Here is a 15,578-nt window from a genome sequence, read left to right on the forward strand (position 1 = left end):
GCCAACTGTATTTTCGAAATACGGTTGGGGCCGGCTAAATCGATCGCTGGGTTTAGAGGAGATGGTCAGCTTCGTTTTTCAGCCATAATGGAAACCGGGCCCAGCCATCTCAAACCCAGCGAAATGCAAGGCATTTGGTCGTGGGAGAAGCCAGCATTTGTAGTGCACTGGCCCCCCTCACATGCCAGGACACCAGTCGGGCACCCTAGGGGGCACTTTAGAAATTAAAAAAAAATAGCTCCCAGGTGCATAGCTCCCTTACCTTGGGTACTGAGCCCCCCAAATCCCTGCCAAACCCCACTCCCCACAACTCTACACCATTACCATAGCCCTAAGGGGTGAAGGGGGGCACCTACATGTGGGTACAGTGGGTTTTGGAGGGCTCAACATTAACCACCACAAGTGGAACAGGTAGGGGGGGATGGGCCTGGGTCCACCTGCCTGAAGTGCACTGCACCCACTAAATACTGCTCCAGGGACCTGCATACTGCTGTCAAGGAGCTGGGTATGACATTTCAGGATGGATACAGGCTGGCACAAAACTTTTTTTAAAATTTTTTTTGGGTGGGAGAGAGTTGGTGACCATTGGGGGAGTAAGGGGAGGTCATCCCCGTTTCCCTCTGGTGGTCAGCTGGTCAATTGGGGCACTTTTTTGTGACTTGGACCTAAAAATAAATGGACCAAGTGCAGCCGGTGAAATGCTCGTCTGAGCCGGCCATCTTTTTTCTATTATGGGGTGAAGCCGGCTATCTCGTAACCACGCCCCCGTCCCGCCTTCTGTACCCTCCCTTGAAGGTTGGCCGGCTCTGTGACGAAAAGCAGTTGGGGCCAGCTAAAATCGGCTTTCGATTATACCGATTTGGCCGGGATCAGGAGATCGCCGGCCATCTTCCGATTTGTGTCAGAAGATGGCCGGCGATCTCTTTCGAAAATAAGCTCAAAAGTGAACTTAAAACCTAAGATTGATAGTTGCAGCCTAGGACAGAAGATGGTTCACAGCTAGCATAGAAAAAACTGGTACAATAGACAAATACAGATTCTGTAATAAAGCACTGGAAATAGTTGCTCTTCTCTTAACTGGTTCTGATGCTCTGATGTTAGAAAATCTACAGTGGTGGAAATAAGTATTTGATCCCTTGCTGATTTTGTAAGTTTGCCCACTGACAAAGACATGAGCAGCCCATAATTGAAGGGTAGGTTATTGGTAACAGTGAGAGATAGCACATCACAAATTAAATCCGGAAAATCACATTGTGGAAAGTATATGAATTTATTTGCATTCTGCAGAGGGAAATAAGTATTTGATCCCCCACCAACCAGTAAGAGATCTGGCCCCTACAGACCAGGTAGATGCTCCAAATCAACTCGTTACCTGCATGACAGACAGCTGTCGGCAATGGTCACCTGTATGAAAGACACCTGTCCACAGACTCAGTGAATCAGTCAGACTCTAACCTCTACAAAATGGCCAAGAGCAAGGAGCTGTCTAAGGATGTCAGGGACAAGATCATACACCTGCACAAGGCTGGAATGGGCTACAAAACCATCAGTAAGACGCTGGGCGAGAAGGAGACAACTGTTGGTGCCATAGTAAGAAAATGGAAGAAGTACAAAATGACTGTCAATCGACAAAGATCTGGGGCTCCACGCAAAATCTCACCTCGTGGGGTATCCTTGATCATGAGGAAGGTTAGAAATCAGCCTACAACTACAAGGGGGGAACTTGTCAATGATCTCAAGGCAGCTGGGACCACTGTCACCACGAAAACCATTGGTAACACATTACGACATAACGGATTGCAATCCTGCAGTGCCCGCAAGGTCCCCCTGCTCCGGAAGGCACATGTGACGGCCCGTCTGAAGTTTGCCAGTGAACACCTGGATGATGCCGAGAGTGATTGGGAGAAGGTGCTGTGGTCAGATGAGACAAAAATTGAGCTCTTTGGCATGAACTCAACTCGCCGTGTTTGGAGGAAGAGAAATGCTGCCTATGACCCAAAGAACACCGTCCCCACTGTCAAGCATGGAGGTGGAAATGTTATGTTTTGGGGGTGTTTCTCTGCTAAGGGCACAGGACTACTTCACCGCATCAATGGGAGAATGGATGGGGCCATGTACCGTACAATTCTGAGTGACAACCTCCTTCCCTCCGCCAGGGCCTTAAAAATGGGTCGTGGCTGGGTCTTCCAGCACGACAATGACCCAAAACATACAGCCAAGGCAACAAAGGAGTGGCTCAGGAAGAAGCACATTAGGGTCATGGAGTGGCCTAGCCAGTCACCAGACCTTAATCCCATTGAAAACTTATGGAGGGAGCTGAAGCTGCGAGTTGCCAAGCGACAGCCCAGAACTCTTAATGATTTAGAGATGATCTGCAAAGAGGAGTGGACCAAAATTCCTCCTGACATGTGTGCAAACCTCATCATCAACTACAGAAGACGTCTGACCGCTGTGCTTGCCAACAAGGGTTTTGCCACCAAGTATTAGGTCTTGTTTGCCAGAGGGATTAAATACTTATTTCCCTCTGCAGAATGCAAATAAATTCATATACTTTCCACAATGTGATTTTCCGGATTTAATTTGTGATGTGCTATCTCTCACTGTTACCAATAACCTACCCTTCAATTATGGGCTGCTCATGTCTTTGTCAGTGGGCAAACTTACAAAATCAGCAAGGGATCAAATAGTTATTTCCACCACTGTATATAGAGAAAAGCACAGTAAGGAAGTACGGCTTATTCCTGGAATCTGTGTAAACACTGTAACATTGCTAAACTAGAAAAGCAATGGGATCATGGTCCTAAGAAAATTAGGGAGAACAAATATGTTTTGATCACCTGGGACATTCACATTCCATCAAATAAAAAGCTTGATGCATGAAAACAAGACATAGTGGTAAGCATTGATAAAAGAAGTGTTGATGCTAAGTGATTATTATGTACATTGTGTGGAGAGAGAACATCTTCAAGTACTGAGAAATAGTCATGAGATCAAGATACAGAAGTATTTCCCGTCGTGCTATGGACCTGATTAAAAGTTATTTCTAAGCACACACCAGAAGGCAGCTGTCTTTTGTCATGATGTAAGTATTAAGGTGAGCTCTAGTGGTAAATTTGATCGATTGAGGTCATATTCTGTGGGGCAGTATTCAACCCACATAAGTGTCGTGATCAGCACTGACCCTGGATATTCAATGCCGGACCATTTCTGATGAACGACATTGAATATCCGGTGGGGTTTTTGGCTGATGCTAACTTAACCGGCAAAGCGAATATTCAGCCCAGGCCAGTTAAGTTAATAGTGGGCAAAGATAGGACTGCTATTTATGCGGTCCGATTTGCCTGCTAAACTTAGTCCTGTTTTGAATATTGCCGGTTATCGTGTAATATAACCAATTAACTTTTCAGCATTGACTGTGAATATTCAGTGGAGATCAAGGTTATCTTGCGCTGGATATTCGTGGTTAAGTACCGAAATCCTATTTAACCAGTCAGCAGCCATTTCTGGATGGTAAAATAGCTTTGAGTTTGGGGGGGGGGGTGCATACCTTGGCTTAGGAGCAAGATTTATTACTGTCATACACAAAATAATCCATTCAGATACAGTGCCCTCAAGAAACCGTATATTCTAATCCATTATGTGTTAATGCCAGTTTTGATCAAAACATTTTTTCCAGGACATGGTGGGCTGGTGAGTTAATCAGTCACTGCCTTTCATTGGTGAAAACTAAGGGATGTACAGATGCAAATAAATATAGCTTTTTTTGAAACGTAAATTAAATCATGGAATAGAAAAAAACTGCATATCATCAACAATTAGACAAAATCACAGGTAGGTGATGACGGAGTGTGTGGAATAAATAAACCCGGTTCCCCTTAACTATATTCTCTTACAGGGTCACATTAAAAGAGTTCTTTTTCTAGACTACCTAGCCAGGAGGGTGTGGTTCAGAACAGGAAGTAAAAACCCTCAGCATGAATAAGAGAGAGATTCCCAGAGCTGGAAGTAGTACAGACTTCAGTCTAGACCTCCATGAGTTATGGACATGTAAGCCGCATTGAGCCTGCCATGAGTGGGAAAGCGCGGGGTACAAATGTAACAAAAAAAAGAGTGGCCAGGGTAGAAGAGATCTCAGTTGAATATTGTGAACTGCTAACCTCAGGATTGATAGAAGCCAAGTCCTTCCTTGTCTGATGAATGCTGGCTTTTAAGTTGATATTCCTGTGCATGCTGTGACTAAGAGTAGCCTGAAATGTTGCTAGCAGTTTGTTCCAGAGTCACATGTATCTTGGTGTAATCATTGGACAGCCTGAGTCAGTTCCGCTTTCTACTGAGCTGTTAATAAAAAATGTTGCTTCATCTTTGCTTGATGCTTTATTGTCCCTTTCTGGTGAAATCCTAGAGACACTCTTTTCTTGTTTACTTTTACCGATAAGCGTATACTCATTATAGTTGCTTTATCTCTGGTTGGGAATGCTTTATTTATGCTTGTTACTTTACTGTGCCTTGTATTATGTGGTTGTTAGTAGTTTCCTTCTGCTGCTTTGAGCATTTAGTTCAATCAGAACCAGCTTCTATGGGGGCCAACAGTGGCAAAAGTCATCCTCATCTCCCATCTTACACAGTTGTATTAGTGGCTGGCTACTGTCAGACAAAATCATGAGGCATAAAGAAGGGGTAGATAAAGAAAGCACAACCTAATGACAATGTAAGTCAAGAGACAGCCAGGCTGCAACTCCACAGGAAGCAACTGACTTGGTGCCAGCAGCTTGGCAGTTGGATACCATCCAGCAAGACCACAGGAAACTAGAAGGTTGGTTGCTTATGGAATAGGCTCACTAGTTTTGATACTGTACTGTAGCTGTTTAGATTATTGCAAAGCTTGGAAGTAAGGAATTACAGAATGGAAAAGAAAAGTATTGGATGAAGTATGTTTTTACCCAGGATGGTAGAGAACCACAAGGGAAGATGAGAAAAACTGACTTGGGTAAGCAGCAAGTGGTCACGCTAAATTGGCAGCTGCAATATATTGTTAACAGTCTAAACAAGAATAATTGGGTAAACTGAGTTGATTTTATTTCTATCATCATCTGCTATGTATGTTGGGGACATTTCTAGGCCATAACTTGTAGACTCTTGAATCCAGTGTACATATTTCTTGTCTGGACATTAGATGATGATTGATGATATGAAATTTTCCCAACTACCCCTTTTCCCCAGCTTAACAGTATGAATGATGATTCTGTAGCATCTGCACTCAAAATGAAGAACTGGAGAATCGAGCCAAATAGCTAATGAAAACAAATCTTCAGCTGAAAGCACTTCACTGACAAACATAATGATACACTCATAAACGTATCTCAGTGAAAGGAGGAAAAGACTTCAAAAGATACAACATAAACCTCTTTAATTTTTCAAAAGCCTCTATACATCATTGGTCAGAAAAACCTCCTTGTAACTTCTTGTATGACAGAAGCTTTGTGAAACACAAGCATCAAACCATAATATCAAATTCAGAAATACTGGGAAAAAGATGAATCTTACAAGAATTGTGCTTGAAACTGTCTAGTAAACCATAGGTTCAGCAATGGTTTTTAAAGAATCCTGAGGTAACATCATGTTTTGCTGCAAAGCTGCTTCAGGGTTATTTAAACAAACTCCACAGCTTCTTCATATTAAAAAAAATGTATCAAACTTTATGTAATAAACAATTTTAAATGAATATATTTCTGAGCAGTGGGGGTCTTTCCTCGTTTTATATTAGTTTAAAAAAAATCAGAATTAGTGGTGGTAGTATTATTCCTTAACCATTTGTGGTCAGCTATTACTACCCTAGGACCATGGTCTCTTCCAGCAGTTCCCAGGCTTCTGCTGCTGCTTCAAGAAGCTTCATTTCACCACCAGTGTGTACAAACTCCACCGAAAAAATTGCAGGAGAAACCAAAGACCTTCCAAGCTTCATGACAGAGGTCAATGTGTATTTCTACAACATTCCTGAAGTGGAGAAGAAGAAACTAAGCCGATACCTTGTTTCATATCCTTTGCTATGTCTTTTGTCTTTGAGTGTATCAGTTGTTGTACATTATGTTTGAAAAGCTGTCTGTCTGAAACTCTGTATTCTGAGAATAAAATGAGATTCTTAAAGGAACGCTATCAGCTTCAGAAACATGGAAGTTTGAAATTCTTGCTAAATCTCTGCATCTGTTGTAGGGTTGTACCGAATATTCTTATTTGATTCGGCCCTGAATACATTATTCATATTCAGCCAAATAGTGATTTAAATTTGAATAATCCAGGGCTGTACTGTGCTAAATCCTACTGAACACTTGATCTTTGATTTCATATTGCTTCTTTTATTATTTGTTATATTAAAGCTCAATGCCCATTATTCATATTCGTATTCAGTCAAATAATATTTTTCATTATTCGTATTTGGCCAAATAGTACAATACACTATTCGGTACAGCTCTAATCTGCTGCTGCTTTTACTCTATTCTGCATTTCATTTGGCCTTTCAGGTAGCTTATTTGAGCCTTTAAAATGGCAATTCGCCATTGCACATTAGCTGATATTTGATTTACATCCATAATGTGCCAGCTAATATATATTTAAAATTTAAAAGTTGTCTATAATATCCAAGCTCCTTTATAGAAGACAAAAACATATTTAAATAGTATAAAATGAATACATAGCAAAAACATACTTGTCATCTTATTAGCAACATATGACATGAATAAGCTAATAATCCTCAAAAAGGCAATAACCCCGCAATGGTTTGACTGGAAGCAAAAAGACTGATCTGATGAGCCAGTTCCCTTTGACTTATTACCTCCGTAGCTACAATTCATGATTCGTGTCTGCTGTGCCATGGTTGGCAATAAGTTCTGATCATGCCATGTTGCACAGGTATCTTAAAACTTAATTTTTAAGGAAACCTTTAATAAATGGCCGACCCAGAGGTTTTATGGCAACGCCACCACAGGGCAGAGAAAGGCAAGAAAACACCAGGATTATAAAATTACCTTAGAAGAGATCAAATTCTTCTACTCTGGCAGTATCTCTGGGATCGATATTCAGAGCAATGTAACCGGTCAGTTAAATTGCCTATTCAAGGCTAACCACTTATTTTCAGCAGCACTTAACTGGTTAGTGCTGAAATGAAAACCGGCTATTATGGGAGGTGTTCAGGGGGCAGAGCCGGCACTTAGCCGGTTAAATGCCAGTTTTCAGCACTTAACTGGCCAGGTTAACCGTGTAACTAGGACCACATACTACTACTACTACTACTATTTAACATTTCTAAAGCACTACCAGGGTTACGCAGCGCTGTACAATTAACAAAGAAGGACATTCCCTGCTCAAAGGAGTTTACAATCTAAAGGACAAAAAATGCAGTCAATCAAATTGGGGCAGTCTAGATTTCCTGTCTTTATGTGGTAACCCATAGCTGGTTAAGTGCTAAATATTGCACTTAAACCAGCCATATACTAGCCAACTCTGGAAACCTGGTAATTAGGTGCCAGTGGCTGGAGGTGGTCTGGCATTGAATTTCCAGGATTAATGCTGGCAGTGGTCAGCAAAACAATGATCACCTCCAGCTGAATTTCAAGGTCTTCCTTTTTACCTTCTCAGAAATTTGGTTGATTTACATATCTATCTATCTTAGTCCAGACACTGTATAGATGTGGATATAATATACACACTTTCTTCTGTTTCTCTTTTTTAATATTTAGGGCCCAAAGCAACTAACAGCATAGTAAATATGGTATTTATATAGAATAAAAATGCATAAGCGTGAAATGAAGACTAGGATTATGATGTAAACTTAACTTTATTTCCTACTTTCACAGAGAGGTAAGGCAAAGTATAAATACAAAGGTAACAAAATCAGATTCTAAATTACAATCAATAAATGCTACATGCCGTAGCATCCTATTACATTCCACTCACCTGTCAAAAAAAAAAAAACTCATCTACCCAGTCACCTAGTCTCTTCCAAACGTGGTGTTGGGGATCTTCCCCAGATGGCATCAATGTGGAGGGGAGCAGAGATACTAACAACTGAAGGATTTTGTGACAGTCTGGAACAGAGATTGAACCTAGGACTCCTTCAGGCTTCCATGTGGTCTCTGTGGGTGGAATGTTTTTTCTCCTGAGGGGGGAAGGGGCTGTCTCTCTACAGTTCTTAGTGCTATGTTACATCACCATATCCTTTACCTTAGTCAACTTGAAGTATTCAGTTTTCTTATAAAATATTATGATATATATTTAGCCTTGCAAGGCATAATTTTCATGACCCAATCACCTTAACTGTAAAATTGTTCTGTGAAATAGATTTCTTATAAGGGCACATTTTTAATAAGGAGGAGGAGTAGAATCTAAAACCTCCCTTGTAGCCTGTGTAAGATTGATTTCTCTCTCCTGCCTCTTTCTTCTCTGCTATTACACTGTCTTCGGATATGAATATGTTTTCATAAGCTTCAAGAACTCTCCTGTCCCCCTCCTGCTTTTAAATGGTTAATCATTGCAGTAAAATGTAGCAAGAGTGTCTTATCAGGAGGTTGTCTTTGCTGAACACCACAGCAGGCTGTAAAGACAGCTTATTCCAAGGAGATTACAGACTTTATTACATATGAATGCTAGCAACAATATTAAACTGAAAATGACATTTTTGTTTTGGCAAAAGGTACCTCTGAGACTGGAGGCAATAGCTAAGCCCCCATTGTTCAGCAAACAGTTTTTATTGCAGTTTCTCTATTAAGAAGTGAGCAAAATGTAATATGCTGCATGCAGTGTGTGGGTATCCTGTTTACACACACCATCTGTACATCCACATGCGCTTTCTGCTGCTTTTTCCCAGCCTGTGAGAAGTTGTATAATCTTATACCTACACACTGAGGATAATTTTATAGCAAGATGCCAATAATAAAAGTCAAAAGAAGCACCTAAGGCAACAGATGTCTAAGTTCCTTTGTAAAAATAGGCTTCCAGAACCTGCCCCAGTAGTGTGAGGCAGGTAGTTCCTGTGTTAATGGTGTTGCTCTGTCTCATTAACTTCTCACCATCTCTCAGTAACTATTCCTCTCTATCTTTTTTCTATCAGCCCAAACCTCCCTTCTACCTCCCCATCTGGTCAAATTGTTAGAATGATTAATTTTATTTTTAGCAGTATGTCCACTGTATTAAGGCCTTGACAGCTGTGCAGATATAATGGAAATGTAGAGCATAGCTTTACCTCGGAGACTACTCATCTTGTTGCCCGAGTGGATTGTCTTAGTCAAGCTCAGGTAGTTTTCTGCTTTATTTATGTTAGTGCCTTTCTAGGTGTTGTAGAGTTGTCATGTTTGCACAATTCAAAAATACTTGCTAGTTGCTTCCTGCTGCCAGTTAAACCAGAGTAGCATCAGTGACCATCCTTCAGAGGGTTAATGATGACTTGAGAACCACATTGATGGCTTACTGCAGTGCTTTCAAGAATATAAAGCAGAAAGGGTGCCTAATAGGGGCAGAGAGAAGGGAGTTTTAGGACAATCAGATATGCCCTGATGATGGAGACACAAAAAGAAAGGGTTTAAAGAGATATAATAGGCCTTTCCTGCTAAAAGACATGGCACACTTTAGATGGGTATCTTTCTTCTCCCTAAGAGCATTCTGCTCTCACTAGTCATGTGTTCCAGTGATGGGTTTACCTATCCCAGTATACTCAAGCAGGTCAAGATTTTCCCCATGGAGGTTAAGCACAGGGAGAAAAGACAAGAACCTACTGTTTGCCAAATAATCATTAACTGGTGACACTAGCACAGTTTCTGCAGTATAATGGTTGCATACCAGGATTTGCAAAGCCAGTGTTGGGCAGACTTCTACGGTCTGTGCCCTGAAAATGGCAAGGACAAATCAAGGATAGGTACACATATAAAGTATATACAATTAGTTTATGTTGTTGGGCAGACTGGATGGACCATACAGGTCTTTATCTTCCGTCATCTACTATGTTACTATATTTTGTACAGTAGTTAATGGAAAACTAAACATGTATATTTCCAGCACAATTGTATTTAATCAAGGCATTTTCCCACAGAGGTTTAAATTGATAGCTAAAATTCAGTGCAAATTTTAAATCTAAAATTGCATCAGATGTCCAAGGTATATATGTGGTATGTTTTTCTGGTATATGTAGCACAATCATCAAACATTGTGATCAGTTTTTTTGAATTACATTTATATTGTGGCTTTATTTTTAAGTCTCTTGCTTTTTGAATGTTTCAGGAAATACAGCACCTGTTGCAGGACAACCCCAAATCCAAGATAGTACAGCCCCGATGGCTAGAAGTTTGCTTCTCCAAACAGAAGAAGTTAGACACAAAGGAATACCAGATTGATCTGACAAGACATTTAGCAAACACTGCTACATGTGATCACGCCTGACAGCCTGTTTTTCTTTCTTTGGGTCTGATTTGCTAAAGCAGACAGTAAGGCGTTAACTTTATAACTGGCCACATGGATGAAAAGTTCATGTGCACCTTTTACTCTGTGAATTTTGTTGAATTTTGTTTAGTGAAAATTATCTTAAGAAAGTACTTGCATGCATTTATGCCTACTGCAATAGAAATCAGGACCACCCGAGAATCTGGACCCATCACACGGTACAGCTTTTCTCCCTCCATTCCCAGCCCAGCACTTGCTTTCTGTCACTCTCCCAGGCCTCCAAGGCCTCCTCCCTCACCCCCGTGGCTATGCCTCTCCCTTCCTTCTCTCTCATCTTTCCCCCCACTTCCAACCCTGTTCTCTTTCTCACCTTCCCTGAAGTCTTCGGCAGCCTTTCCACCTATCTTCGGCATCCACAGAGCCTTTCCCCTCTGACCTGTCCCACCCTTCTGACAACAGGAAGTTGCATCAGAAGGGGCACTCAGGCAAAGAAATCAAAACCTAGCGTTGGGCTGTCCTGTGTGGCAACATACAGTACTGTTACTGAATCAGTGAGCCAGAATTGGGCCTTTTGAACTCTTCATAATGCATTGGATTTCAGCCTTCTCTAACTGGCTCAGAGAATTGGAGAAAGATTATTACCAATATGGGTTAATATTTTAAAGTTAAAATCAGTTTTTAGTTGTGCCTTTTTTCAAGTGAATGTATTAAGCTGTGTTTTATAAGATTTGATTAAAAAATAAATACTTCCATTACATAGTATCCCACTATTCCAGAACCTATGGGGTAGTTGAGAACTGAAAACTGAGCTGAAACATATCGCTCTTGGCATCCAGTCCAGCTCCTCAGTTATTTTCTGTCTTCAGCAGGTAGGTGGACACACTTTTCAGCCTTTGGTTTTGATTGATTTGCTCCTGGGTGCAGTTGGTCAGCTGGTCTCCAGTTGAGCTTTGTAGGTTGCAGAATCATATCTGGAGGTCTTCAGATCCCTGTCTTTGTGCCCCATGAATTTACTTCTGCTCTCCCTTCACCTCTCCCCTGTTTCCCGTGGAGCTCTCCTTTTCCAGCACAACAGCCTTAACAAATATATAAAAAAATAAAAGGAAGAAGGAAAGAGGTTTTCTGGAGAGTGTGGAACAAAGTATCAATCCTGAGCCTTTCTCATCTGTGATAAGACTTGTGGAGACTGAGTTTGAGGGGAGCAGGTGGCATTGGTAAATTCAACTCAGCCTGCTGTTCCTCTGGCTCCTAAGAGGTCTCGTTTGGACCGCCAGAAGTGGGCAGATGCAGCTATCTCTGCTTCTCCCTCCTTATCTGATGTGGCCTCGATCTATTCAGAGGAGCCATCATTAGAGGAGCTGTTAGAGAAAGGAGGGTTACCTTCCTGAGGAGGGGGATAATTCGAAAGTACTGAGGTTTCTTAAAGAGGAGCTCAGTACTCTCATTTCTGAAGCACTGGCAGTGCTTTCCATAGAGGAGCCTTCTGCTTTAACATCAGGAGTTCCATCTTTGTTGATCATGAGGGGGCTTAGAGGTCCTACGGGATAGGAAGCTAGAAGGCTCTCTGAAACAAGCCTTTGAAGTGACCTCGGAAATGCCCTACATCCATGATATATGCAAGGGTGTAGATTTTTGAGGGCTGGTGGTCTAAGCGTGGATTTTCTTCATTCTCTGCTCAGATCATGCACATCCTAGTGTTTCTCCAAGCAGCTCCTTAGAAAGAATTGGCATTGGGTTCTCTAAAAAGTTCAGCGGCTTTGACCTGTTTCATGGGCTGATTACAGAAGACATTTCTTGTGGCTCACCCAGATGTCGTTCAGTTCTTGCGGGGAGCAGACCACTTGCGGGCTTCCCTTTCATACACCATGTCCAGAATGGAACCTTAATTTAGTCCTTCGGGCTTTTCCGAAACCTCCTTTTGAGCCACTCTGGAAGGCCTCCTTGAAAGATCTTATGCAAAAGACAGCATTATTGGTGGCTGTTGCATCGGCACGTAGGGTTTTGGAGCTTCAGGCTGTCTTGTTGGGTTCCCTTTCTTCACTTTGTGGATGATCACAAAAAGCCTCGTGGTGACACCACTATTTTAGAGGGATCCTCTGCAGATTAAAGGCTGTTTACCCACAGAGAAAATGTTTCCTTCCCCTTCAGAGAAAGGCTGTGCAAAAAAAAAAAAAAAAACCAAGCTTGGGGCTGTACCTCATATACTTCACATCTCCCAGTATATGGCATGAGAACCAGCAGCTGGCTGTTTTGTTTTTGTTGATGGTTTGTTTGGGGATTTTTAAGAGAAATTCTGCAGGTGCTTTCCTTTTTAAAATTGGCCTGCAGGTCACAGCTGTGAACCTACAGCCTCTTCACAGGGTTTAAAAATTGCCCAGATGACACACGGAGGCTTGGGAAGTTCATCCCATCATCTCTGATGACAGTATGGAAGCTGCTTGCTGTCTCTTGAAGCACACCAGTTGCTCTGTAATACAGGATGTCATACTCCTTGGGGAGCTTCAGAAGAGCCAAATGAAATGTGCTCAAGAGGCATGCATTGCATTCAGTAATGTACTAGTTCTGAAGGTATTGTTAGACCCTTTGGCCCAAGCTATTCTTCAATACAGTGAAGGGCTGCAGAGGTGTGCTGACCCAAAGAGGAATGACAAGGAAGGCAGTGGTTTCCTTTTGTGACAGCCTAAATTCTGCATGCCTACATGTAAGTAGGAGGGATATCAAGATCCTGTCAGCATTTTATCTGTCCTGTAATTTGGTCCAATTCTAGTGGCAGTTGCTCTGAGCATATTGATTTGTAAGCAAATTTCACCAAGTACTACCGCCACTGTGGCTGAGAGGTGAAGAGTAATGAAGTAACACAGTATAGTCAGTGTAGAAGTCTCTGCTATTGGCATTATAATTACAATGTGGAACTCTTAGGCACAGTGCTGTTAAGTCATGGTAGAAGCGGACCTGTAAAATTTTAGCCAGCAGAATGAAATTGTGAATGTAAAGTACTTTGTATCAAGCACTGAACAAAATAATCTATTTCAGCAGCCGGAGCCACATTTCTTTGCTTTTCATATCTCTGAGCCTTAGCCAATGGTCTGATTATAATGCTGGTTGTAGTCCACACTCAGCTAAGCAAAGTTTCCTTGATTTTATAATGCATTATTCATTCATGTTTGATATTTAATAAATGTGATAGACTACTGTTTGAAAAAACAAACATCCAAGCTGTGAACCTACCAAAACCGGTAACAGCTCATAGAGTTAGCAGAAGTAGTGGAAACAAGATTAACAACGAAACAATATAGTGAACCTTGTGGGGAGGGATTTTAGATTTGGCTCCTGCTTTTTTCAATTACAGTGCATGGCAAATTATTCAGGTACAATACCTGAGGCAATGGGATCTGAGCCCTGGTTTTCCTGGCTCTCAGTGCACTGCTCTAACCATTAAGCTATGCCTCCACTTGGTTATAAATTAAGACAGCCTCATTGTGTTCTGACCTGGAGGAGATGTACATCTCAACCTGTTCTAGCTGCAGACTTGTTCGGATAGGTAGGACAGAATAGATTGTCTTGTGAAACTGAGAATTGGGGATCTGTTATCCCTTCTTAAAAAAAAAAGGGGGGGGGGGTTATTTAGATTTCCAACAAATAGATGGATTTACATCAGTTCCATACAGCATTAGATGTAAACAAGTTAGCTGTTGTGCAGTTCTTGTACAATATTGGTTGTCTTACATCCTCTTTCTTTTTCATGTTTGTTTGCAGCCCTCAGCAGAAGTTTCAACACATTGTTTACAGCTCTTCATGTATGCAGATGACATTCAGAGAACTGTCCCTATAGAGGGAGGCAGAGATGAAGCAATTAGGAAGATAAAATTCCTCTCTGGTTCAGATTAAAAATTGTTTTTCAGCCAACAAACTGTGCTTGATTCTCTTATGATGGAGAGAATTTACTGGGTGGTGGTGGGGGGGGGGGGGGGGGAGGCTTGGGAATGTTTGGTGACTGGACAATTTCAAAATTCATATGTAGCTGGGAGTGATTTTGGATAGGAGATTTGAACATGGAATCCCATGTCTCAAAAGGTGGTTTCCACAGGGGTTTTTTTTTTTCGTGCAGCTCAGAGGACTACAGGCTATACAAAGATATTTTATTGTGTCCGGTCTTACCAGCCTAGTGCTTTTCTTTGCATCTCTCTGACCTCACGTGCAACTTTCTTCAAATCAATCACCTTACTTTCTAATTCTTCCTACTTTCATACTCATCTATATGTTACAACTTTGCCTTACCCTTCACTACCAATTATAGTGTTCTAGTATATATTGTGTTCTCCGAGGACAAGCAGGCTGCTTGTTCTCACTGATGGGTTGACGTCCTCGGCAGCCTCCTCCATCGGAAAAGTTTACTAGCAAAGGCCTTTGCTAGTCCTCGTGCGCCCATGCGCGGCCGTCTTCCCGCCCGAAACCGGCTCGAGCCGGCCAGTCTTCTTTCGTCCGCACTCGGTACGGTCGTGTTACGCCGTTCGTGCCCCAGAGAGTCGACCTCGCGCGTCCTTTTCGACGTGTTTTTTGTCCTATTTTCCTCTAAAAAGTTCGGGAAGCGCTCCGGAAGTGTTCCGGAAGACCCTTTCGGGTTTTCTGCCCTTCCCGTATTTCTCAGTTTTTGCCCCGTAAGTTTTCTTTCGTCGTCGGGGTAGGCCTGTTTTGGCCTCGGTCGAGATTTTTCTCCCTCTAAATTTTGGTGCTTCAATTTTCGCCATTTCGGCTTTTGATTTCGCCGGCGTGATTTTTCCGCCCATGACATCGAAGCCTTCCAGCGGCTTCAAGAAGTGCACCCAGTGCGCCCGGGTAATCTCGCTCACTGATAGGCACTCTGCATGTCTTCAGTGTCTAGGGGCCCAGCACCGCCCTCAGAACTGCAGTCTGTGTTCCCTGTTACAAAGGCGGACTCAGGTAGCGAGATTAGCCCAGTGGAACGTTTTGTTCTCGGGCTCTTCGTCGGCATCGGCACCGGAGGCATCGAGTGCATCGACGTCGTCAGCGTCCGGACCATCTTCCTTGGCTGCCGCTCCATCGATTGCATCGAGGCATCGGACCTCTGCATCGGCGCCGAGGCATCGGGCGACTGTATCGACGTCGGTGGTACCGAGACTTCGTCTGCTGAT

General features: G+C 42.3%; 1 protein-coding gene across 3 annotated transcripts in view; it reads left to right on the forward strand.

Annotated features, from left to right (window-relative positions):
- CHD1L (chromodomain helicase DNA binding protein 1 like) overlaps window positions 1-14,266 on the forward strand; it is a 163,275-nt gene extending 149,009 nt beyond the window's left edge. For 2 of the 3 annotated variants that reach the window (XM_030204036.1, XM_030204038.1), the window contains exons 23-25: window positions 5,822-6,034; window positions 9,206-9,287; window positions 10,267-11,456. In XM_030204036.1, the coding sequence (XP_030059896.1) occupies window positions 5,822-6,034; window positions 9,206-9,287; window positions 10,267-10,425 (454 nt within the window). In that variant the 3' untranslated portion in view covers window positions 10,426-11,456. Of the gene's footprint in view, window positions 1-5,821; window positions 6,035-9,205; window positions 9,288-10,266; window positions 11,457-14,181 lie in introns of those variants that run through there. The other variant, XM_030204037.1, reaches the window with a different exon arrangement.
- Window positions 14,267-15,578: the final 1,312 nt, after the last annotated feature.

Source organism: Microcaecilia unicolor, chromosome 5 (genome assembly GCF_901765095.1).
Source record: "Microcaecilia unicolor chromosome 5, aMicUni1.1, whole genome shotgun sequence".
Taxonomy (NCBI): Eukaryota; Metazoa; Chordata; class Amphibia; order Gymnophiona; family Siphonopidae; genus Microcaecilia; species Microcaecilia unicolor.